General features: G+C 42.3%; 3 protein-coding genes across 10 annotated transcripts in view; 2 read left to right on the forward strand and 1 right to left on the reverse strand.

The window, feature by feature from the left end:
• ikzf1 (IKAROS family zinc finger 1 (Ikaros)) overlaps positions 1 to 8,143 on the forward strand; it is an 18,136-nt gene extending 9,993 nt beyond the window's left edge. For 2 of the 7 annotated variants that reach the window (XM_008284640.1, XM_008284646.1), the window contains 5 exons: positions 1,779 to 2,048; positions 3,597 to 3,764; positions 5,240 to 5,365; positions 5,853 to 5,987; positions 6,487 to 8,143. In XM_008284640.1, coding sequence (XP_008282862.1) covers positions 1,779 to 2,048; positions 3,597 to 3,764; positions 5,240 to 5,365; positions 5,853 to 5,987; positions 6,487 to 7,190 — 1,403 coding nt within the window. In that variant the 3' untranslated portion in view covers positions 7,191 to 8,143. The remainder of the gene's footprint in view (positions 1 to 1,778; positions 2,049 to 3,596; positions 3,765 to 5,239; positions 5,366 to 5,852; positions 5,988 to 6,486) is intronic. The other 5 variants (XM_008284641.1, XM_008284642.1, XM_008284644.1 and 2 more) reach the window with 5 other exon arrangements.
• Positions 8,144 to 12,179: 4,036 nt separating this feature from the next.
• Positions 12,180 to 16,399, reverse strand: fignl1 (fidgetin-like 1). Of its 2 annotated transcripts, none has more exons than XM_008284647.1 (2): positions 16,318 to 16,399; positions 12,180 to 14,892 (listed from the first exon to the last, which is right to left on the reverse strand). In XM_008284647.1, the coding sequence occupies exon 2, from the start codon at positions 14,873 to 14,875 to the stop codon at positions 12,932 to 12,934; it is 1,944 nt and encodes a 647-aa protein (XP_008282869.1). In that variant the 5' UTR covers positions 14,876 to 14,892; positions 16,318 to 16,399; the 3' UTR covers positions 12,180 to 12,931. The 2 variants fall into 2 exon arrangements, with proteins under 2 accessions (XP_008282869.1, XP_008282871.1); XM_008284649.1 differs by lacking the exon at positions 16,318 to 16,399 and adding an exon at positions 14,991 to 15,077.
• Positions 16,400 to 17,223: 824 nt separating this feature from the next.
• On the forward strand, positions 17,224 to 24,599 carry ttl (tubulin tyrosine ligase). The gene is made up of 7 exons (XM_008284650.1): positions 17,224 to 17,991; positions 18,184 to 18,262; positions 18,389 to 18,621; positions 19,776 to 19,911; positions 20,003 to 20,272; positions 21,572 to 21,715; positions 21,918 to 24,599. The coding sequence occupies exons 1-7, from the start codon at positions 17,823 to 17,825 to the stop codon at positions 22,114 to 22,116; spliced, it is 1,230 nt and encodes a 409-aa protein (XP_008282872.1). The 5' UTR covers positions 17,224 to 17,822; the 3' UTR covers positions 22,117 to 24,599.
• Positions 24,600 to 25,183: the final 584 nt, after the last annotated feature.

Below are 25,183 nucleotides of genomic sequence, written 5' to 3' on the forward strand. Positions count from 1 at the left end.
TCTGCTCGGCAAAAGGAGCCACTTTTTTTTTTTTTTTTTTTTTTTTACAGTCAAACAGATGAGCAGATTGTTGAATATAAAAAATGTTGAGTGGAGATGGACAATCGGATTATGCGCCTTTGATCGGAATCATCACTTTCTCTAATTTCATTTCACCTCCTGCGCTCTGTGGGACGCACACACATCAGGACACTTGTTCTCCTTCAGTGACTCTCAGTAAAAACAAAACTCCTGCATTAAAAAAAAAAAAAAGAACTGTTTCAGTTACAGGCTGTTTTACAATTCCTTTCCCGTGCTTCCCTTTCTGTCACTTCTCCATAATTCTTGGTATTTCAGTTAGACAGGCCCTCTTTCTGAAGCTTCCCCTTTTCCATAGATTCCTATATTTCATGATTTCCACTTCTTCCTCTTCAGTTGTACAAACAGAGATAGAGGCATGGGGAAATCAGGCTGCTACCGTGACATGCAAACCACAGGTTGGTAGCTGTGGGACTTGCGCGATCTGTCAGTTCTCTTTAATATGTCTACGGTTCTTTGGTGGGAAAAGAAGGAGCTGGTCGCTCATCGAGCAGGACACTTCTCTTTTCTGATCACTCTGGGAGCATCGAAGAGAGAGTACAGATTGTTTTTCTAACTGCTGTTGGCTTTCATCCGTCGTGCAGCATTTCATCTCTGTCTTTTAAAAAGCGGGAAATGTCAAAAATCAAATTAAGACCCCTGTATGTGAACAAGATTGTGAAAAGGCCATGTGTGAGTGTGTGTGTGTGTGTGTGTTCGTCTGTGTTCATCGCACTCTGTTGCTCTGATAGATACCGCGCTCGTCCCTAGTTTCACACTGCTTCCTGTGTCTCTGTTTCCTGTTTATCTTGCTGTCATTTGTTTCACCAAAGTGTGATGGTGAGAGATGATCGGCATGTTTCTTCATCTCATCGCCGACATCCTCAAACAGCAGACATGTTGTCCACCTGTGTGTCCTCACAAAGTAGCACAGAGAAACATTTCAGTGTTAAAATGTGCACGCTGGAGGTTGATCTCAGTTGATGTTTGTGTTGTTGAATTTCAGAAAAATTGTCTGAAATGTGACGGGAAGCTTTTGAAATTTCTGATGCAGCGTCTCGCCGCACATGAAAATGTCACAATGTGCACTAAAGGAGGTTTGCCATTACAAAGCTCTTGCTGGCCTAGTTGTGCTAAAGTGCAGTTTCAGTGTTATCGCATACAGTTTCCATCACAAGACAAGAAACAGGGAATGAACAGAACCACACAGACTAAATACCACACTCAGTGAACCCTGCTATAGCCAGGCCGTGTTTTATTATAAAGACAAAATGAGAGGTTTAGTTTCATAGCTGTTCATCAACACAGTCATTCTATAATAATGAGCAAGTCAGGTATGTAGCAACAGTAACGTCTGACCCACAAGAAAAAACACTGCATTGTGGAGACGAGGTGAAAAAGAACAAAGAAACAACAACAAAAACAACAAAAATAATATTCAAATAATAATAGCTATGATGCAAAATAACAGTGATAGTGCCAGAAAAGTCCAACAAAATACAAAACAAACTCTAATGCACTTTAAGAAAGGATCACATGTGAATTTGTTCAGTGAGGACAGTCAGGTCTGTTCAGAGAACACAATGTCAGGCTCTCTTCTCACGCCACAGCATTAACATCACACTGATGAAGTGCCCATCTTTAGTATTTAACATCATGACAGAACCATGCTCGTATTCTAAACCGTGGCCCCCCTCCCTCCCCCTTGCCCTCTTTTCCAGCCTGTAACATTAAAGTTGAGGCTCGCAGTGATGAGGAGAATGGGCTGGCCTGTGACATGAATGGCGTGGAGGAGGAGGAGTGCGCGGAAGACTTGCGCGTGATCGATGCCTCGGGGGCCAAGGTGAACGGCTCACAGCCGAGCCCCGAAGCCAAGGCCTTCTCCTCGGCCGGCGGTATCCGGCTGCCCAACGGGAAGCTCAAGTGCGATATCTGTGGGATAGTTTGCATTGGTCCCAATGTGTTGATGGTGCACAAGCGAAGCCACACTGGTAAGCCATCTGCAATACTTCTTGCCCTTCCTTTGCACCCATGTTCACTGTTAGTGTTAGAGGATGGATGAGGGATAGAAAGGTGTCTGCTGTGGCTCCTCCTCTTGTTTAGAGCATTTCTTTAGACATAAAGAGACAAAAATAAAGGTCTCAGTAGTTTTTTTTTCCTACATGAACACGAGCATTATCACAGTGCATTTACTGTAGCTTTGTGTTGTCTTTGCATTCACACAAGCATTAGTGATAGAGTCTTGAATACACTTCTTATGTTTGCAGTCCCCCTCGTACTCACTTGTAGCTGCAGTTAATGGCGTGCTTGCTGTACACCCTCCTATCGTGCGTGAAATAGACTTTAAGCATACCATTAGCATTCATTATTGTTCATCTAAAAGTCTCTGAATTACCACATGACAAGCAACAGAAACTGATCAAGTTATTGTGTGATAAAGTAGCAGAGACAAACTTGGCCCAAAAAGACATCAGACCTCAGTTGAGAAACAGGATATCTGCTGCAATTAAATGGGATCTCCACGAAGTGACAATTATCTGGCTATCAAAAGTTTTTCAGAATTCTAAATTGATATCCTATTGTAATGGAGCTAAACCAGTGGTGGGGAACATTTGTGAAAAAGGCACTTAACTGTGAAGCTTTAGAAACTAATGAAACTCAAAATGGAAGAAAGGAACACTAGACTAATGTAAATGCAAAAGAAAGTACAATAAGAGATATAATGAAGTGCCTCCTATTTAAATAGAAAATATTCTGTGGTGAGTCTTTGCTCCTGAAATGCATTTTTAATGAATTTCCTTTTTTATATATTTTTGCTGCTTCACTGGTGACTCTTATTTTATGGGGGTCTTTGAAAAAAAAGCCATATTAAAACGTTCTCACAGAATGCCACAACACTCGGAGAGGCTGGATATTGGTTTATTCCAGAAGCGCTGATCAGGAAGACTGGCTCTCAACACAAAGTGTTTCCTTCGCTTTATTCAAATGAGGCTGAATTTGCATTGTGATGTGCCGCTCTTATTTTAGAGACGAAGAAGAGGAAAAAATGAGATTTTCAGATCAAATTGACCTAGGCAATGGTGCATTACGGAACTGGCAGGCTGAGTCTGAAAGGCTCTTGTTCGATCAGAGCGCCAGAAGTCGGTGGGGCAGGGGGAGCATGGAGAGATGGAGTGTCACTCTGCTGTGAAACCCTCCCACAGGCTGCTGGATCGCTCTCTGCCCCGGAGACGCTCCATCATCCAGCTTGTTCTGGCGCTCGGCACGCTTGTAGTGCAGTGACCCCGCATTCCCGCAGCAGCCCGCTTCTTCATCCACACAGAAAAGACTTTGTGCTTTTATTGTTGTCAGTGGAGGGACCAAACATAGTCAGATTAGTGAAATCAAGACAAAAATGATAAACCGCCTGATCAGACACATAAAAAAACATATAAAACTGGGTGCCAGTAAAACATACATGTTGTTCTTTTTCTTCTGTTCTGTGTGTTTTGTTCACCTCTCTGCAGTAATGTGTGTCTGTTCTGTGTTCTTGTCCTCAGGAGAACGTCCTTTCCAGTGCAGCCAGTGCGGTGCCTCTTTCACCCAGAAGGGCAACCTGCTGCGTCACATCAAGCTGCATTCAGGGGAGAAACCCTTCAAGTGTCACCTGTGCAGCTACGCCTGCCGCAGGAGGGACGCCCTCACCGGCCATCTACGCACTCACTCGGGTGAGTATACGACGGTGGCAGGCTTGAAAGCGCCTGCGCTCGTGGTAATTTTAGGAACGCTGGGTGGAAGCCTTTGCAAAAAGGTACGACAACTTGTGCAGCGCACACAGTGAGACCTCAGACTTGACTTATATAAGGGGAAGTTGACAGGGTGCAGATATGGTGTCACTTTTTTTTTTCTTTTTTTTTGCAAATGCTTTGCAGAAGTATGAGTTAATGAAATTTGGGTGTAAACAGTGTACTCGCACCGAATAGTTTCACAAAACAGGGAAGGGATAACCTGCAAGTGCATTTTTAAACTTACATTAATGAGCACATTCAGCTGAATTAGCAAAAAAACAAGAAAAACTAACAAAACTTAAAGCATGTAATAGATTATTCATCTCAAGCACTTTTTAAGTCTGCACAAAAACTAATTTGGATAAACTCAAGAGCTGAATTTAATTAAAAGCAAAGACTGCATGGAAAGTACCAGGGCTTGCACACAGGGGTGGGTTATGCTTAGGAAATTAAGGACAAGAATGCTGCTGTTATATTAATAATGTTCCTCTTATAGAATAGAAATAAAATTGTAATTGTTAACAAATCCCACAAAAAGAGTTCAGCAGCCTTCCCTTAATACTTCTGTCTTCCCTATTTTGTCTGTGAGCTCAACCCACTGATTCCTGTATTATATTTTAGTCCTTGTTCTCTCAGGAATAAATCTGTATGAACTGTTTTCATACATGCTGGTGAGCGTTCATGACACCAGGACTGTCATATTGATGATATTCAATAGATGAGCTGAGGTAGAGCCCCTGTGCTCCCTCATCCTCCCCCGCAAAAAAATCTGACTAAACATCATCAGCGTGTTTTATTATTCATATTTAAGATTTGCATTTATTCAGCAGTTCATTAATATTTTCTATATATTCCAGCAGAGCCTGTGGGTTAGAATTGATCCCTCTCCATGAGGCCAGGAATAAAGTTGTGCTGGGCGAATGTTCAATCCCTCATTTCCTTATTTCACTGGTGCAACATGAGGGGAATTACTCAGTTTTTATTTGTATAATTTTACTTCCCCCTCTTTTGTTTCTTGAATTCCCCCAAAACGGGAGGACATGACTTCATGTGATCCCACGAAGCAAAACTCTATCTGTCTACTTGGGAAGTTTTTGCACAGAAAATCTCTGTCAGTCAAGCGGTGATGCTATCGAGTCATTTCCCCAGCTTTTCTGTGAATGGACTTTTTGTAGGTGGTACTCTTGTGTTTTTTCACCCACCGTTCAGAAAAGCGTCTTCTTCTTCTGTTTATCTCTATCAAAACTGGAAATGTGACATAAATGCCTCCCTGGAAGAAATACTAGAAATTGTATTTGGAACAGCAGATTATCTATATCACCTTTGTGTTGATTTAAAATGTCATAACTTGTCATTTTATTATCAGAATATTTCACTGCTCTGTTGTTTTTGATTTCTATTTTTTTTTTTTTCAGTTGGAAAACCCCACAAGTGCGCTTACTGTGGGCGGAGTTACAAACAGCGCAGCTCTCTCGAGGAGCACAAGGAGCGATGTCACAACTACCTCCAGTGCATGGGCCTGCAAAACAGCATCTACACGGGTTGGTGCCTCATGAGGCGCACACTTCACTTTCACCCAAATCCAATGGCCTACTTTACCCTGAGCGCAGGCCTCTCTGTGCACGCAACAACAAAGTACCATGCTGACAATGCTGCCGTTGCTAAATATAACAAGGCAGGCTCAACTGCTCTTATTTCCATTCGAATACAGGCTCATGAAGACGCACATTATCCAAAACAACTGCAGACCTAATTACGGCAGTTAATTTGTCCTTACACACTGTGCAGTCAGAAACGGAGATACTTCAGGCACAAAATTATTTAAAGCTCCACATTAAAAACCTCAAAACACATCTCATCATCTGTGTGCATGAACTATATTTACAGACCAAAGGCTTCACGTGTGTCAGAATAGTCCGCTCTGTGCTTTATGAGAAAAACACCATCAGGCATGTGTTTCATCACTTCAAACGGGACAAACTCAAATTACTTTGACTCTGAAATCTACTTCTCTGTCTTGCTTTCCAGTAGTAAAGGAAGAAAGCAACCAGAATGAGCAGAGGGAAGACTTAAGCCAGACGGGATCTGACAGAGCCTTGGTGCTAGACAGACTAGCTAATAATGTAGCTAAACGTAAGAGCACTATGCCACAGAAGTTTGTGGGTAAGGGCTGAACTCTGCTTCCTTTGTGTAAATGCAATGTCGCTATTTTTGCAATTAAAAAAAATAAATGTGACTGCTGCACCTATGAAAGCTGCTCAGGTGGAGCTGCGTTGTGTTTTGTGTTGGTTAGGTTTGCATTTTCTGTGCCACCCTGACTCTGCATGATGCACGCAGTTCAGCCTGATCAGAGACGGTGCTGTTCTTCTGTCTATATGCTCCTCGGAAAGATTGTGTTTTTTAATATTGCATATTCATTTTACATTCAGGTGATGGTCTTCATAACAAACAAGGGAGTAAAATAAAATATTCAGAATGTGCTAGTACCAGACTGGAAATATTAATAAGAGACCATGAGACCATATAAAAACATTACAGTGAGTCATTTTGAGATCATCTAGGGAGGAGGAGCTCAGTCAGACGGTGAGATGACAGGATGCAGGTGAGAGCTTAAGTATGCATGACCTTCACATTGCTCCTCTGTCTCTCCTTGGCTCCTCAGGAGACAAACGTCTGTCAGACCTCTCTTACGACGGAGGAGCAGGCGAGCTGATTCAGCCCCACGTCATCGACCAGGCCATCAACAGCGCCATCAGCTACCTGGGGGCCGAGTCGCTGCGGCCTCTCGTCCAGACCTCGCCGGCTTCCTCCTCTGATGTGGCTCTCAGCGCCATGTACCCGCTCCACAAGCCGGCGACAGAGGGCCACACAGGGACGGGCTTGTCAGCCAAAGACTCTGCAGCCGAGAACCTGCTGCTGCTCTCTAACTCCAAGTCCGCCTCCAGCGAGAAGGACGGCTCGCCCAGCCACAGCGGCCAGGACTCCACGGACACCGAGAGCAACAACGAGGACCGTCCAGGCGGAGCGGCCCCCGGCCTCATCTACCTGACCAACCACATCACGTCGGGGGTGAGGAACGGCGTGCTGCCCCTGGTGAAGGAGGAGCAGCAGAGGCAGTACGACGCCATCCGGGCCAGCATGGAGATAGCCTCCGAGGGCTTCAAGGTGGTGACGGCGGACGGGGAGCAGGTGAGGGCGTACCGGTGCGAACACTGCCGCGTTCTCTTCCTGGACCACGTCATGTACACCATTCACATGGGCTGCCACGGCTTCAGAGACCCCTTCGAGTGCAACCTCTGCGGCCACCGGAGTCAAGATCGATACGAGTTCTCCTCCCACATAACACGAGGAGAGCATCGCTACTGAGGCCCTGTAACACACACACACACTCTCACACAGACAAACAGGAGGATGGAAAACATGCCACACTCTCACTCACAGACAAGCACCTGCAATAAAAGCATAGAAAAATGTGATGTAAAATACACTGTCGATGTCTTGTGTTTTTATACAAGGTATGCATGTTTGTTGACCACAGATAAATGTATCTCAACTACTGAAGAAGAAAACAACATTTATTTTCATTTTTCTGACACTGTGTTCAAAACGGACATCAGCTCATCTGTCTTTTTCTTTTTGTTTTCAAGGAGCGAAAATATTAAAAACAATACAGCAGAGTTTCTGTGCCATATTCTTATAAGTTCTAAACCGTGTATTTACCATGTCATAAGTACCATACTGCCATAAATATGAAATGTATAAACGTGTCTTTTCTTTTGGAAAACCAGGTAGCAACTTCTTCTTTTTTTTTTTTTTTTTGATTTAAAACAAGATTATTTCTTTTTACAAATATCTGTACCGAATAACAGATTTAAATATATCTGCAGTTGTTTTCAGAGCAGGAAAACCCATTGTAACATTAAATACAATCAATAAAAAACCTAACAATCAGTGTAGATAAACCCACAGTTCCTCACAAGGTTTTATCCAGTTATTGCGTTTGTAATAACCTACATAGTATTTATAACATTTACATGCCTGTCTGTTTTTGTATTTATTACAGTGATTGATGTTTGTCTTATAGAGTAGTAAAAGCTGCATCTTTTTTCTGTTCAACTGTACTAAATGTGTATGAGGTGATCCATGACTGCTGCTGGAAGCTATTTTTAGTGTTATCAGAGGGAAATGTACTCCTGGACGTTTTGTTTTATACATGATGGCTAAGAATTGTTTGACTCATTAAATGAAAATGAAGTTGACTTCATTTGAAGGGAGCCTTATGCTTGCAAAATATCAATAAAGGATATTTTATATATGCACATGGAGTGGGGGAGTGTTTTGTTTTTCAGAGAATGAATGTAAAAATACAGAAAAAGCAGAACTGATGCAAGAAAAGGAAAGTGTAGCTAGGGTGTTGGTTACATATTTAGATATATAGATATACAAAGGGATACTTCATGGCATATGCTTTTAGTAGGAAGATATTTTCTACTGGACTACATTGACCAGTCGTCAAAGAACACGGAGATGACTGCATTAAAAAGTCTCTCATAAATTAGGGTCAGGCTCTGGAAAAATGATTCTTGCAGTTAACGGAAAGTTTCTCTCAGATTCATTCCACCATCTTATCCTCTTCACACTCTCAAACTTTCCGAAATAATTAAGTCGACATGTCATTCAAGATGCCGCTCAGTTCTGTCAAGGAAAAGCAGAGAAACAGTGAATGACTGGCATCTGTGTGGAAAAAAAAAAAAACACGCTGTAAGAAGATTAACAGGAGAATAAATTAATACTACCCCACAGACTGGACACGTAACAGACCATGGGCAAGGTGCAATCTGGATTTAGAGAATCAAGTGTGGATCTTTTTGACACTGTTTTGTAGAACTTTCTAACTAAACCAGTTTTTCCATTATGTCTGACACCACATCGTCTGCACTGAGACCTTTGTGTTAAAGGACAGCGTGTTGGTCGAACATGCAGCACACACACAAAAAGGGTGTGTATGAGTGTTCACACACACACACACACACTAAACGCGCTGCGTCCAGGACCTGAAGACTGCGGATGGTCCTCTGAGGAGCGGCAGCAGCAGAGAGCTGGGACAGAGAGGATCAGCCACTGGAGCAGAAGGCCGGGGCCGGGGCTCTGAGGGCCAGGCCTGTCTGGAGAGGCTCATTCAGGGCCGGCAGAGGAGCTCGGCGGCGGCGGCGTGCGGAGACAGCCTCGTCCAGATGGCTGCTGTGTGATTTAGCAGAAACGGGAAGCAGCTGTGGCCAGCGCCGAGCCCCCCACGCTTGACTGGGACCCAACAAGGGAGGGAGGGCATTTGCATGAGAGGGATAATCTGGCCAACCAAAGCTGGCCCTGCCAGAATCCCACATCTCACTTCCCCTTTCAGCCCCGCTGACTGAAATACTCCTTCAAGAATCAGACTTGTGGGGTTTACAGGATCCAACAAGATGGTAGCGCTCAATATGTTTCACACTTTACAGAAGTGTGTCTCATTAATAGGCGGCCATGACACAATCTTCACTGCAGACTTTGTACATTTGGTCACTGTTTCTGAGGAATATTAGAACACACAGCTGGTGATTTCCTCTCCTGACTTTTCTTCACATGGAGGTCTATTTAGGAATGCAAGTTAGTCGTTGTTTAATAAAATGAGCAAGTGGGACCGTGCATTTACATAGAAAGTCCAGGGACTATATCAAGTGGTAGAACGTAACAAATACGTTTTTGGGGAACTTTGTCGAGTATTTCCATTCTAGACGACTTTTTAAGGGTTTCAATGCAAAGACATTGAAGCACCTTTATTACTGCTGCTCATATTTGTTAGTTCTGCTGTTATACATAGAAATATTTAATTTTTTTACTTCACTACATTTATTGAACAATTACAGTTACTTTTAATATTTTTATTTTTTGTTTTACATTAAATGGATTATATTATCTTAATAAAAAATAATGCTATCCTGTCTGCCTTGTGACAGCTTAGAAAAAGCATTGAGTCATGTTTCACCTGTGATTTAGCAGTTCTACCAAAGAGACAAAATCTCTTGAAACATGTCAGATGATTTCATTTAAATGACCGGTATAGGCTCATAAAGATCACATGATCACAAGAAAAGGAAACACTTATTCAAAACAACTAATTGTAGATAGACAGACAGACAGAGAGCTTTTTTTGTGGGTGACGAGCCGTCAGCTCCTCGTACAAAATGCAGCTGCTTGTGTCGTAAACTGTGATCACACAACACCGGTACTGGCCTTTCTCCACTCGGTTCCTGTCCGTTTCAGGATTATTTCCGTACGTTGTGTTGTTTGTTTTTAAGGTTTTACAAAAGGTCCTGAGCGCTTAATTTATCAGAACACATTTTTACACTCCAGTTAGAGCTCTGAGGTCGACTAATCAGATGCTCTCGGATGTTCCCAGATCCAGACACAAACACAAGAGGCGATGGAGCTCTCGCTATCGCTGCTGCTTATCTCTGGAACAGTTTTTCATTTAAAAAACTGCTGAGACTTCAGAAACTTTTAATTCACTGCTGAAGATTCAACTCTTCTGTTTGGCCTTCCTTCAAGTAGATGGATCTTTTATTTTTGTTTTATCGTTCTTTTACTCAGATTTCTCTTTTAGTCTTATGGGTTACTATTTACATTTGTAGAGGACTTTAGTTCAACTGCTGTTATTTCAAATTTGACTTGCTTATCAATATAAAACAGTTAATACTGATGGTTAAATGCTGTTTGAGGGTATAACTAGTGCTAACAGACATTATATAATAATATAAATAGACATGCAAGAGTCTCCTTTTGTTGTTTTTCTTGCAATTACAAGAGGACTATGATATTATACTGTACGATTATAATCCTAAAGGATTTCAGCCAAGACTAGTTTGGTAACACCTGTGTCCACTGGTACAAACAGCTACTGCGGGTAAGAATGGAAATAAAGTGTATAGTCAACACACACAATCTGATTTCATGCTACAAGCAGCACGAATATTTTTTTTCCGTGGCACTGAATTACATTCTGCTTTCTTTCTTATCAGTTCCTTGTGGATGTGAAGGCAATTTGAACCCAGCGTAGAAAAAGTGGAGCCCGCTATCAACTATCAGCACGACCAGACGGATAAATAATTACACAATATAGCTGCAGGGAAAGGTTAGTGCTAAAAAAAATAATAATACGGAGTGTAAATAATATCATAACAAGGAATTATTTAATAGAAGCCTAGATTATTATATCTTTATATATATTCTGCTGATAATTCTTCTATTATTAAATTACATGTTTTAACAATTTTACTTGAGTAAAGGTGTTTCTTTCTCTTTAAACCGGCAACATAAAGCAGTTATACTCAATCATCACAAGTCGCGTGTGACATTTCTGTCTCAGTTTCAAATGTCAGTAATCAAAAATTGAATTAGAAACTTAAAAAATTCTCAAAAACGTCCAGCGTGATGTGTGTGTCTGCTGCGTGTTTGTGACCACGCCACCCCAGATGTGACCGGCGCTACACAACCACAGTCAAATTGAGCTACAAGCTGACACCATATGGCACAGTTTTCAGTCCATACTCAATGGACTCTATAGATCCCGTCAGCACCAGAGGAATTCTGTGCATCTGTCCCGGTCCAGCTGTGAGGAGTCCCCATGTTCGGAGAAAGCCCACGTGGGGGTTGTGTGACTACTTGCGCTGCTGGCTAATTCAACAAAGTTTCAATACAGTGGCCAACCACACAAGGCTGAAATATTTATCAGGGGCTTGACAAAAAGATGAAAAATAAATGAAAGTCTTTTCTCATGGTCTTCCAGATTTTCAAAGATTTGTTCATTAAATTTACATGAGAAATTCATTTCATGTGTGCACAGCCTATAATGGTCTCCTTCAACAGCAGTGTGTGTGAGGCAGTGAGGCGTTCAACTCGAAAAACACCACGATCTCTGTTGACCAGAACCACCGCTTGGCATATGATTACACACCTCAGTTGCACAAATCACAAGTCATGAACTCTATGGATGAAGATCAGCGCTAAAAGAACGGCGGACGTCGTCTCACAAAAGGGATGTATTGCAGTAACAGATTTTCCTGTTGAGTCCACTGCTGTCTTCATCACGAACAGGAAGGGAGGCAAAGTGAAGTTTTCGGTATTTTTAACATGAGCCAGGATACTTTCTGTGTTGCCCAACTTCCTCGGAAAGGACTGACACATTTAGGCTTAGGATCATATCAGGACAATCAGAATTTAGGCAAACTGTGGTGGTAGAAGTGCTTAAAACACACTGCCCTTGGACCACGGGTGGAAATGTCACAATACAGTGAAGATAAACTCTGAGATGTAAACAAAAACGAAGCAACATTTTAATTTATTAGTGGGGAAAAACACAAATTTGGCTATTAACTGAAACCAGGATAAAGGTTTAACTCCTGACATGTTTTATATAATACAGATGAGAATATCTCTGGAAAAGAAGGTTACAAATGCTGAATGTCAATCCTCAAAGTATTACAAAAACCATGCAATTTGCTATAAAGCAACATAGAACAGAATCCCTGCTTCGTCTGGAACACGGTTCATGTGCACAACTCACAAATCACAAAGCAACAGGTGAATTAGCAGCTGAACAAAGCAGACCAGGCGATACGAACGCCTGAAAATCATTTGAATGTATAATACAACCTGCTGGGAACAATGTGCTGAGAAAATTCTCTCAGTGAGGATAATTAGAACAGATGTATGGGCTGCATTTCAGACATTTCACAAAATATGCTAACACATTCCTCTCCTAGCAACTTGTGTTTATATTTTCTTCCAAATTACAGCAGCCGGAACACGAGGAGTAAAATAAAATGGATCACAAACCATCAGGCCATTTGTACTGAATAACAAACAATACAAGACAACCTAACACGCACCTCTGCATTTAGAGAAGGATCTTTGTGAAGCTTATATATGGAAGGTTGTTGTGAGACTGTGTAAAGTAATTTTACGGCAGCGTAAGGCGTTAGTGCTATTCTGACCAGGGCTAAACTGTTTGGTTCTAAATAACATCTAGCGCCTGAACACGAGTAGGTGATAATGAGGTTGAGAAACCAAGTTTAACGTCCACATCCAAAAGTCTTATTCCACTCTTCGTACAGCTCCAAGTCTTTCGTGGAGACGCTCGGTCGAACAGTCTTCAGGGCCTCCTGGAAGTCACCGTACAGGATTGGTCGCACCTGATCAGCGGTGATGGTGGCGATATCACTGAGCTGGATGCTGCGTATTGGCCCCAGTGCCGCCTCTCGACACAGCTGAGTCATGTCCGCTCCGGAGAAGCCCTCTGCGGATGTTACCACGCTCTCCAGCTCATGCTCTCTCAGCTGGTTCTTCTCTCGAGCCATTAGGTTTGTCACTATCTGGCGTCGGGCAGCTGCTTCAGGCAGGGGGATGTATAACCGCTTTGCCAGGCGTCGACGGGCAGCCTCGTCAATCTCCTGGGGCCGGTTGGTCGCGCCCACCACCAGGATGCGATCCTCGGCTGCAGTGGCAGCCCCGTCCAGCTGAACCAGGAACTCAGTCTTGATCCTGCGTGATGAGTCGTGCTCCCCGTCTGTCCGCTGGGACAACAGGGAGTCAATTTCATCAATGAAAATGACAGCAGGCTGGTGGCAGCGGGCGATGGCAAACAGGGCTCGCACCATTTTCTCTCCTTCACCCACCCACTTGGAGGTAAGCGATGAAGCGCTGATGCTGAAGAAGGTGGCACCTGACTGACAGGCGATACATTTTCCTATCAGAGTTTTTCCAGTCCCCGGTGGTCCAAACAACAGGATGCCTTTAGGTGGACCACGGAGGCCAGTAAAGATGTCAGGTCGCAGCATGGGCCAAACCACAATCTCCTTTATGGTGGTCTTGGCAAACTCCAGGCCTGCTATGTCATCCCAGGCAACAGGAGGCCCGTGGTCCATGATCTCACTCATGATCAGCTCAACTATCTTTGGCTCAAAGTTCTTCAGACGCTCGTCCAGGATTTGAGGTTCCTGATTTGAATTACGGCTCGGCACACTTTCTTCTTCTTCCTGTCGTGGGATTGGAGACACAAACTTTGAAAATGCACCTCGAGGCCTGTTAGTACCCAGAGATTTCTTCACAGTTGCTGCCATCCCAGGGGCCTGACCTCTCTGGGGCTGATGGGAATGCTTTTTGTGCTGATCAACAATGAACTGCTCGCGAGCTGTTTTGAAGTTGCTTCCAGCTCGTGGGTCAGTGCCTCCTTGACCTCCATGTTGCCCTCTGCCACCATCCCCTCCATCTGGGCTATAAAAGTTCTTGCGTTTAGATGGGTTGGATGTGGGAAAGAAGGAGGATTGATAGTTTTGATTACACCCTGCAGGTCCAGGGTTCACCTGTGGAAGAGCTGAAGAGGGATGACTAAACACAGACTGTGGTCGGGCTGGAGGTTGAAAGAATGAGTTTGGATTGCCTGAGATCACGTCTGAACCTCTTGGCCTCTCAGCAGAAATATTAGCAGGAATACTGGCAGTGTTGTTAACTTCTGATTTAGGCTGTGGGGGTCCTAAAATTTTAAACAATGCAGCCTCTGACCTGACTCCAGTGAAGGGAGCAGAGAGGGAGCTGCCTCTGCTCTCGTGTCCCACAGTTATGTTCACATCAGCTGGTGCCACTGGGAAACTTTCTCCTTCCGTCCTTGCCTGAATCATCCTCTGAACGCTGGGCAACTGCAGCACACTCTCCGTGGTCAGGGACGACTCCCATTTGTCGCTGTAGTTCTTCTGACTGCGGGCCAGATGGAGTGCGCTCTCTGCATAGTTGTTAAGCCCTGTGCGGGGGTCATCCGAGTCCAGCACAGCGGCGTAACGCTCGGAGTAAGTCCTGAGCAGGCTGGCCATGCCGGCCTGAGAGAGCTGGGAGCTTGCCCATGCATACTGAATGGAGAGGATGTGGGCCCGGTAGGCATCGGCCGTCTGTTCAGGTGTACTGTTGCCAGATGAAATGTCAAAGGACCTCCGCTGCCATTCGTCCAGGTGTGCGCCGCTCATGCCTGGCCTGTTCCAGCCTGGTGAAAAGAGAGGGGACGAGAGGTTATTAAAAATACATGACCTCAGTAAAAGCCAAGGCACACATCGCCTCCGATCCGTACGCACAAAAACTTACAGTCATTCCACTACGTTCTGGAATGTGTATATGATGCAGGGACTCGCTGATTTAATATTGCACCTCCCTAATATTCAGGGACTCGCAAAAACAGATTAAAAACCAGAGGCTGAAATATTTTGACCTGTACTCAGTGTTATGAGTCAAGCGCCCTCTACCGACTAAGCTTTGTGCAATTTAAAGTTGGGTTTTTTTTGGCTATTCAAAGTCCTCGATTAGCCTTAAGCTTTAATTAAAACCAGATAAGACTAATTAAATGCTCTTCACGAGATTCCAAATAAAAAAAATGCTCGAAGTTTTACAATTAGTACAATAACTGGAGTTCAAATGGAAAAAAAAAAAGAGTCCCATGTTAAAAGCACCTGGGTATCTGATTGGATGATAAACGATCTTTTAAAATTCATAATGACAAAGAAATGAGGCTACTTTATTACTTCTTCTTATAAATAATGGGCCTCTCTTTCAGCAGCAGGTTACAGATCGTACAGGCGGCAATGGTATCAGTGCTTCACTATGCAGATGTACATAATTTAAATGCATGCTGCTGCTCATACCCTCAAGCCACTGGATGCCGTGTATCACAGCTCTCTTAGATTTATTACACTGCGTCCTCTATGAGAAGATAGGGTGGCAATCACATAATCAAAGAGAACATCACTGTCCTTTTATTTCTTTTAAATATCACAACGCTGAAGTATCCATCACCACTTTTAAGACATAGACAAGATTGTACTGACCTGGACATCTCATATATAAGTATATACGGTGTGCCTAATAGACAAAATAAGCAAAGATTTTACCTTAGAGCAGTTTAAGCTTCTGTTGAATTATGTTTTAGATAATAAATGCTATGCTAATGTACAAGTTGATGCTTGTATATTTTTTCTCTCTTGACTAAATAAAGGTTTTCAATCAATCCATCAAATGTCAAATATACTAGATCTCTTCGGTATTCACCCCTCCTGGCTTCTTAAATGTTTTTGAAGGTGGGCAGTTATATTTTTAGAGCAGGTTTTGTTAGTCTCTCAGCATAGATAGCTTCTAAATCTGAAGGGTCATTTTTTCCATTGTGACAAAACTCATTCAGACCCACAGACAACAACATACCCCACAGTATGAGTCGTGTTGACGATTGTAAATGACTGTATGTAGCGAGGATCAAAATTAACTGTCCAATGTGATAGATATGTAGCTTTACTGAGGAAATGTTCCCGAGCAAAGCTGCTGCACAACTCTTTAAATTTCATTCAGCCTCCATCACTGCTCCACTAAAAACACCCCGCAACAGAAACAAGTCACAACACTGAGCACGAGGGCCGTTACTTACTATTACTGATATCTCCTTATGATATTATGGCAAAAATAAAAAGCTGCTACGCTATAAACAACTTTTATAACGTTGAAAGTCGTTGTACAATAACTCTCCGGGTTAGTTTAGTGTTGGTTCCCGCCACCTGTTTCTTCTTCCTCCTCGTCTTCCGGCCTCGTTCCAATTCGGACTCAAAAAAAATCTACATGAGTGCTTTCGGTATACCTTTCCGAAACACACAAAACTTGAGCAAACAAGCGACGTTTTTGTTTGCGTGACTTAATAAAACGTCGACTTTAGATGAAAACATACAAGCAATGCATAGATAAAATCAAGCCACTAACTTTTTAAACATATTGGAACGAGGCCCGTAACTTGTCACAAGTAGGGAGTGCTCCATTTATCCTCCAGTACCGCCCAGAAAAAAAGTCGTCATCTGTTAATTTCTTTTTACATTATTTTTAAGTTACAGGTAACATTTCTTGATTAATGCTGAAAAACTGTACCCTACAGAGCAGTTCTACATAGAGTGAAAACCTTTTGTTTTCTTTTTTTAGTTGTCTCCGGAATATGGCTTCGGCACTACCCGGGTCTGCTAATTTGTAATGAAGTCTACGACGACATCTTGTGGCCAAAACACGCTAAACACATCTACCTCATAAATGGTCGCTTCAGCACGCTGCATCCTGGGAAATGTAGTAGCGACGATATTGAAATTCAGTCAGGAACGGAATTCGGCGTTAATAGTGTTTAATAAAGTTTACTTGTCAATTAATTGTATTAAAACCAGTTTGAACTTGCTTTTTCAATGCACAAAACGCGGTTAAATATCACATAATCCTTATGTTAGTGTCGGCATAAACTACACTAACCACAACCGCGGAGCTTTGTGTTTATGCTGTCGACAGTGGATGACAGCGGCTGATGAGCATTCGGAGAATAAAGCGCACGCCGCCGGTGGGAAAATAGGCAGCGTTTGTGATTTCGTGCAGCTAACTATCCAGCTGGGTAATGTTTCGCACTGTTCATTCCTACTGCCGTTGTCTTTGAAGACGTATACGGAAAGAACTTCCTGGATAGCTGTGGTCGCAGACCGTTAGCTGAGAGGTTAGCTAAACCGGAGACGGGATGTAAATTAATCCAGACGGGACCAGCCCCAGGAGCCGGGAGCAGCAGTCAGTCACACCCTTGTCTGGGGAAAGTGGGGGAAATCTCTGCGCTGAACAACATGAATGTGTTATCCGTCACTCTTTATGCTGTTTTGTATAGATATATTCTAGCCTCGGACTGCTGAATTATAGCTTGGAAGCACCAGTTTGAGTTAACTGGTAAGTGTGGACTGGATATGACTGACTCATCATCATGGTACGGACAGAGGAGATAACCCCGACCAGTCTGTCTGCTGCAGTGACAACCAGACAGCCGCACAACTAGCTAGACAGCTAAGTTATTACCATATTAAATCTTTGTTATTATTATTATTATTATTATTATAGACTTCCCCTCTTAGTCAGCGTGGCAGTATGAGTGCCCCGATGTACACCTTTGTCACCCGTGACGACAACAGCACTGTTTATGCAGAAGTTTCCAAAATCCTCCTCTCGACTGGACAATGGAAGAGACTGAAAAGAGACAATCCCAGATTCAACCTTATGCTCGGTGAACGGAACAGATTACCCTTTGGGCGTCTGGGTAAATGATGTTTGCTTGTATTTCATAAGAATCGTTTGTGTTTGCTATATTTGGCGTCCTCCTACTCTGGATGAGACAGCAGCTATGACTGTGTAGGGGTGTGTCCCGTGGAAAGAGTGTGTCCTTTACCCACACATGCAATGCACACATGTGGGTATTTGATTTTAAAATGTCCTAACTTTGACTTTGCAGGCCACGAACCAGGACTGGTGCAGCTGGTTAACTACTACAGAGGTGCAGACAAGCTTTGCAGGAAAGCATCATTGGTCAAGTGTGTATCTGTCTTGTTCAATGAAAAATCTATACTTTCTCTCTTTCATGTTACTAATGCACTTGTCTGCAAGTAAATTATTCAGGACAGATTGCATTAGCTGACCATTTCCTTCTGTGCCATTAGGCTAATAAAGACCAGCCCAGAGCTGTCTGACTCCAGTAACTGGTTTCCGGAGTCCTACATCATCTATCCCACTAACCTCAACACGCCTGTTGCTCCAGCTACAAATGGCATCAGCCATCTGAAGAGCAACCCTAAGACGGACGAGCGGGAAGTTTTTTTGGCCTCCTATCATGCTAAAAAAGAAGGCGGAGAGGGTACAGTGTGGATAGCCAAGTCCTCTGCTGGAGCTAAAGGTAAAAGTCTGTTTCTGTATTTAACTGTTTTAAATCTGAGATATGAGAGGTGGGACAAAATATGTAAAGCATTTCACAAATCAGCCACAACATTAAAACCACAGACAACACAATGTTCTCCTGGGAAACATTAGGTCCTGGCATTTGTGTGTGTCATGCTGTGGCACCCATCTAAACATTGATGCAGACCAGTGAAGCTTCCCGAAGATACTCATCAATGGCAGCGACCTCACCCAGAATGACAATGTGACTTAACGCACTGCAAAGCTGCTCAAGAACGGCTTGAAGAACATGACAAAGAGCCCAAGGCATTGATCTGGCTTCCATATTCCCCAGATCTCAATCTGATTGAGCATTTGCTTAAAGCAGTGGAAGAAGCCTGACCATCCGAGGCCCCACTCTGAAAGCCACAATACTTAAAGGAAACGTGCTGCTGATGTCTTGATGTCAAATGACTTGGGACACCCTCAGACCTACACAATATTAGGAAGGTGGTTTTAATGTTGTGGCTGATCACATGACTTCCTCTTGTCATATATTATTGATACACTGGTGCCACATATCAGCATTTTTATTAAAACGTGCAGACACTGTAAAGAGAAAACTTTAACTTACTGCTGTTACTACTTCATAACTACTCATAGTGCTGTTTACTAAATGGATGAGGGTACAATTAAGCTAATTAAATACCCTGTGGTGAGGAAGAAGAAACTTACAGGGGGGAAATGGCAGACAGTGAGGGAAAGCAAATCTGAGAGCTAATCAATTGAATTGTCACACTGTTCAAATAGAATAATAGTGATGATGCACACACACTGACAGATAATAGATGATTGTCTTGCATCACATTAAAGGTCACAGAATCAGTCATGATGCCATTGTTGTCATGAGCAACACATCCTGATCATATCATGAGTTACTCTGATTCCCTCCCAGTGCCATACTAGCCAGCTTAAGTCATTTTTTCTTTAATTGTCTGCTTAAATTACCATCATTACAGACTTCTTCTGAGCTATTTTGAGACATTTGCTTTGCTTTAACCAGCATTTTCCTTTTAATGAAGTCTACTGCTTGTATTATTCACAGACGCTAATCTGAGAATGTGATCATTGGCCTCTGTGGCAGCTTAACATATATATTTTTTATTGCAACAGGTGCTGGTATTTTGATATCCCATGACGCTAATCAGCTGCTGGAGTATATTGATAATCAGGGGCAGGTTCATGTTATTCAGAAGTACCTGGAGAAACCGCTGCTTCTGGAGCCGGGACATCGCAAATTTGACATCAGGCAGGTGTTTCATGCTCAACGCAAACCCACAGAGGATGTAAAAGTGTGTCCGGGCTTTGTCGCTTAGCTTTTTATGCTATGCTATTTGCAGGAGCTGGGTGCTAGTGGACCATCAGTATAACATCTATTTGTACCGGGAGGGCGTGCTGCGGACCTCCTCGGAGCCCTACAACAGCTCCGACCTCCAGGACATGACCAGCCACCTGACCAACCACTGCATTCAGAAGGAGCACTCCCTGAACTACGGACGCTATGAGGAGGGGAACGAGATGTTCTTTGATGAGTTCAGGCTGTACCTGCTGAACACTCACAATGTTACCCTGGAGACCACCATATTACCTCAGATCAAGCAGATCATAAAGTAGGTCCTTTTCTTCTTTGCTGCTCTTTTTATCATTAGACTTGATCTAATAAAAAGCAGAGCTTAGCTTTTTTCATATCACATTTAACGCTGAAAGGCATAATGCTTTTTATATTTGACTGCCAGTCTTGTACCACATCCCACCTCATGTACAAAAACTATCATATTTGTTTGGTTGGAGACAATCTCTAAACTCAGCTGGAGAGAAAAACTTGCCAAATCTCTCATAGTTGATATTGTAAGTAAACAACATCTTTTCCAAGTTACTTAATTGTCAATAACATTTTAATTTTCTGGCTATAAACAAAACAGATGGGGCAGCTTTGCTGTGGTTTTAGGAGCTGTGGTAAATATGAAAGCCAGTGACAAGTACAGCTTAGGAGAACCGATGGCTCTGTTAGGCTGATAGGGGCATTTTGCTGGCATGCTTTGGGTCCACTTGTCTCCTTAGAGGGAAGAGTCACTGAAAATCAATACAAAATTGTTCTGAGGGATCACCTTTATTCTGTGATGAAACATTTCTATCGCTTTGGTAGTGCTGAAGAATGGTGTTCTGTCCCTCCAGCAGAGTTACACAGACTTTAATGCCATGACACATTGGGCTTGTTCTGACAGAACAAGTTGGTCAAAGCCAATCGTGTGAGAAACATCCAGGAAACTGTGTTGCATGGTGTTATGAAACTGCACATTTTGTATGATCTGTTAGGGATCTGTTAAACCTTTTTTGGGCCAAAGTCACCCAACATTTAAAGTAGTTTTTATCAGGTTTGACTGGTGATTGTATACATACATTTCTATGTCCCAGTGACCACTGAAATTGCAGTCATGGCTCTCTCCCAGTTCATTCAGACAGGGACCTGGTCTTGTTAGACCGAAGTAACTGCCAGGTATTACCAAGATGGCTGTCAGGTGACAAGACTTGACTGTGAGGAGTTTGTCACCACCATGAGATCAATATCTGTGGTAAATGGTGAAATATCTCTAGACTAGACTTGCAGGTGAAACATTCTTTTATAAGAGATCTTCTACCTTTTTACTGCATCATCAGGTCTTCTAATGTTTTTTTCTACGTTTCTTTGGTTTACAATCAAATATGTGTTTGCTACTAATTAGCAAATGTTAGCAAACAAACACACTAAAGTAACTCTGTTAACGTGATTTATATCATACCTGCTAAACAATTCCTTAATGCCTTAATGACAATTCTTTTGTTACCTATTTCACGTGTTTGGAAACTGTCCCAGGCTTTGTTATTAAGAGTAAGATGATCAAACATGTTTTTTCTGTCTGGTTTCACAGGAGCTGTCTGTCATGTATTGAGCCTGCAATCAGCACCAAACACCTGTCCTATCAGAGCTTCCAGCTCTTTGGATTTGATTTCATGGTGGACGAGAGCTTCAAAGTGTGGCTCATTGAGATCAATGGAGCTCCAGCCTGCGCACAGTCAGTACTATTTATGTAAAAAAGTGCCTTTCTCAGCATGCCAGTCATTAATTTGTGTCTGTCTTTATCGTTATTTTTGCCACGAAAATCACTGAGTCATCACAGGTAGCTTTGCGCTGTGTGTGTGCTTTCTGCAAACTTACACTAAGTCAGCCTCAAAAGTGTGGAGATAAACTAACACTTCTACTATCCTTTCTTTTAGAAAACTGTATTCAGAACTATGTCAAGGGATTGTGGATGTGGCCATTTCCAGTGTCTTCACCCTAAACAGCGGCGGCGACTCCTCCTCTGCTTCCTCCTCACCGTACTCCTCCTCCCCATCATCAATGTTCACCACCAACTCCTGCTCCTCTCCTAAACTGAGAGGACCGCTTCACGTGGGTCCTTTCACTCGACTGTGAGCACCAAACCGAATATTGCCCTCGTTTCTTCTGCGCTAGAAGCTTCCTCCATGCTCTGTCCTCACTCCTAAACTGCACCTGAGAAGTAGCACTTGCCAGCAAGGCGACCCTTCGCTGTACCTCGCCTGCCTCGGCTGGAGGGACACTTTCTGTTTGTGGAAACCACGGAACTGCACGAGTGATCTCTTCTCTCCTGATTATGCATATTATGAATGTGAGGATGGCGACGAACTGTTCAATAAATGTTCAGGGAGTTTCTGAATGAGGACAGACACCCGTCCATCTCAGCTCCACCACCAGTGTCTCCCCAAGCAGATGAATGGAGGCGTGAAGGATGCAGAGATGCTCCAACTGAGACTGTAGTGCCTTACATTTCCAACCACGCTCCCTTAAAAAAAAGAAACTGTCAGTTAGCTTGCTCTGTTATAGTGACTTGTACTTGTTCTATAAGCCTTTGCACTGTTGCTCAAACATACCAATGTGGTCAAGATCAGTCCACAAGATATAGCATAAAACAGATTCCTTGATAGTTGAGATGATGGTGAGCCTTTCAGTGCTATTTTTTCATCAGACACTTTCCTTGTTTTTTTAAATAACTTCTTATATTTTCCCAGTACCTACTGCTACCCATTAGTTTGAATGAGGGATGCTAACATCGATAAAGAAGCTACAGTGATTGATGTGTTTGAACCTATAAAGACTCACTTATATGACGACTTATTGACCAGTATACTAACTACATGTATCTGATGAGCTAAGTATTAACAGTATCAAGGTTTGCCATGAAAAATAACATTCCTCTTCACTTGAATATGTCGATGCTATGTATTATTTACATTCAGGGCAGCTGGGTGGCATAAGTGAGCAGGGAGACCCAAGTTTAAGTCCATCCTGATCGAGTATCCCTGCCTTTTCTAAATAGCAAAGAGGAAAGGGTAAAGACAACCCCAAAAGTATTTCATTCTTCTGTTCTAAACAAGTTCTTTATAGGATATTTCACTTTGTTTAATGTCATTTGAAGAGAGCATGTTTGTGCGAAAGCATGTAGCACACACAGCATCTTGCTGTAAAGACCTGCCCTAATGTCTGTGTTTTACTTCTGATGTATGAAAAACTAGACCGTCGATGTGAAGTGTTGTGTGGATTCCGTTGTTGAAGTGTTGAAATGAACGTAGCGTAGATTGTACAGAGTGTCTTATTGATTATTTAAAGCATTTAATGACCCCGTGAAATGAAACTTACTTTACACAATAATGAATTGTTGACAACAGTTAAACTAATACAGAAAAAATAAACATACAACACTACTTCATACTTCTTACACTGATCTCTCATTGCCAAAGAAATGTCAGTTGCACCAAGGAAGTTTGATTTTACATCAGCGATACATTAGGTGATTTTGTTTTGTTTCATGGGGTCCTTAAATATTTCACTTTTACTTTAACTAAATCTCTTTGTGAGTAGACGAGACCTTAGAGGTGTAACTGTCCAAGGTGACTTGTGTTGGATCAATTTTACATCAACGTTTGTTGGATTGTTTCGTTTTTCTCTTCGATTAGCTTCACATTTCTGACAGGTGCATACTGGGAAGACAACTGTTGTGTTTCCGTGGGCTCATTTGAACTTCATTATGTGTGGTTTTAGGATGTGTGTTTGTCACACTGTTACGGTTTCCTGCTGTTCCCCTCTTTTATCCTCTGTTCAAATGTGCGAGGCTTCGCTCCCCGTGTTGCAAGAAACACCAGTTAAGGGATGCTGTCACTTATTCAATCACTGTGTGTTTGTGTTTACAAGATGACTCTGAAGAATGAAGGATATGTAAGTGACTGAAGGTCGGGAAGATGGACTAGTTACAAGGCAGGTTAGATGGGCCTGTAGAAGACTCAGTAACTGCCTAAAATAATGTCTGAATATGTGGAAAGGTATTACTGGAAGTGGTGAAAGTGTCAGCACTAATATTGGAAAGTTAAAGCAAACTATCAGTATTATTTTGAAATTGAATTTGTTGGTAAATTTCCATTAAAGGGAAGGGTGCCTTAGAGGGAATTGCATACTGATTTTAAAAAAAAGAAGAAGAAGCAATGCACCTCCAGCATTTAAATGCACCTTCATTTCTTTGTACTGAGGTGAATTTGTAAGACCTCTGTCAAATTCCATGATGTCATTTTCTCTCATTTGGAGTTTCTTTGCACATCTGACTAATTTTATCATGTTTTTCCTTAGGTGTTTTATTTTTCTATTTCTTCATCTTTACCAAAGATAAAATCCCTGCTGTATTTTCAGTGTGTAGTAATGTTTAGTCGATGCTAGATTCTAGGCATCATCACGACGTCGATTACCCAACATGATCTAAAAGCAAGTATCATGCTCAGAGGGATGTGTCCTGTGTTTTTGTTAGGTGATGTTTTATCGAAGATCTTGCATGAACATTTGTCTTTATGAGAAACAATATCATTAGAATAAAACTTATTACTTATCATCAAGCTTCTGTTATACATACGTGGTCGACTTGATCTGTACTAAACACACAAAACTCCCCTTTTCCCAAATGTTGGACTGCATAAGATTTACTAATATATATTTGTGGTTCTGGTGCAGCACTGAACAAGGTGTGTCCTACTTTTCTTGGGCAGTGAATGTAGCTTAAGATGCACCGAGTATTCCAAACAAATTGAGAAATTAAGAGAAGAAATATCTTGACAGCGCTGTGATGAAAGTATAGTTTTTATTTCTGAATTGACTTAAACCTGTGCTGTGAGGCTGAGATAGGTAATTTACTATCATTTTTCACATTGTGTTTTCAAAATGTATGACAGATTATCTATTGAATGCCTTTCAGATAAGTGGACAATTTTGATCAATTTATTTGGTATTTACGATCTTTATTACAGGATTACAAGAAACAGTTCTTTCCATTAGTGAATCATCTGCTGTTTAAGGTAAAATACAGTTGAAATCACCCATCTGTAGAGGCAGAGTTGGCATCAAAAACACACATATATTGTTTCCCAGTACAGAAGACAAAGACAAACATGTCTTCCTTGAAAAATGACTGATTGCCTGCTTA

The sequence above is a fragment of the Stegastes partitus genome, unplaced genomic scaffold (genome assembly GCF_000690725.1).
Source record: "Stegastes partitus isolate 25-593 unplaced genomic scaffold, Stegastes_partitus-1.0.2 Scaffold367, whole genome shotgun sequence".
NCBI lineage: Eukaryota > Metazoa > Chordata > Actinopteri > Pomacentridae > Stegastes > Stegastes partitus.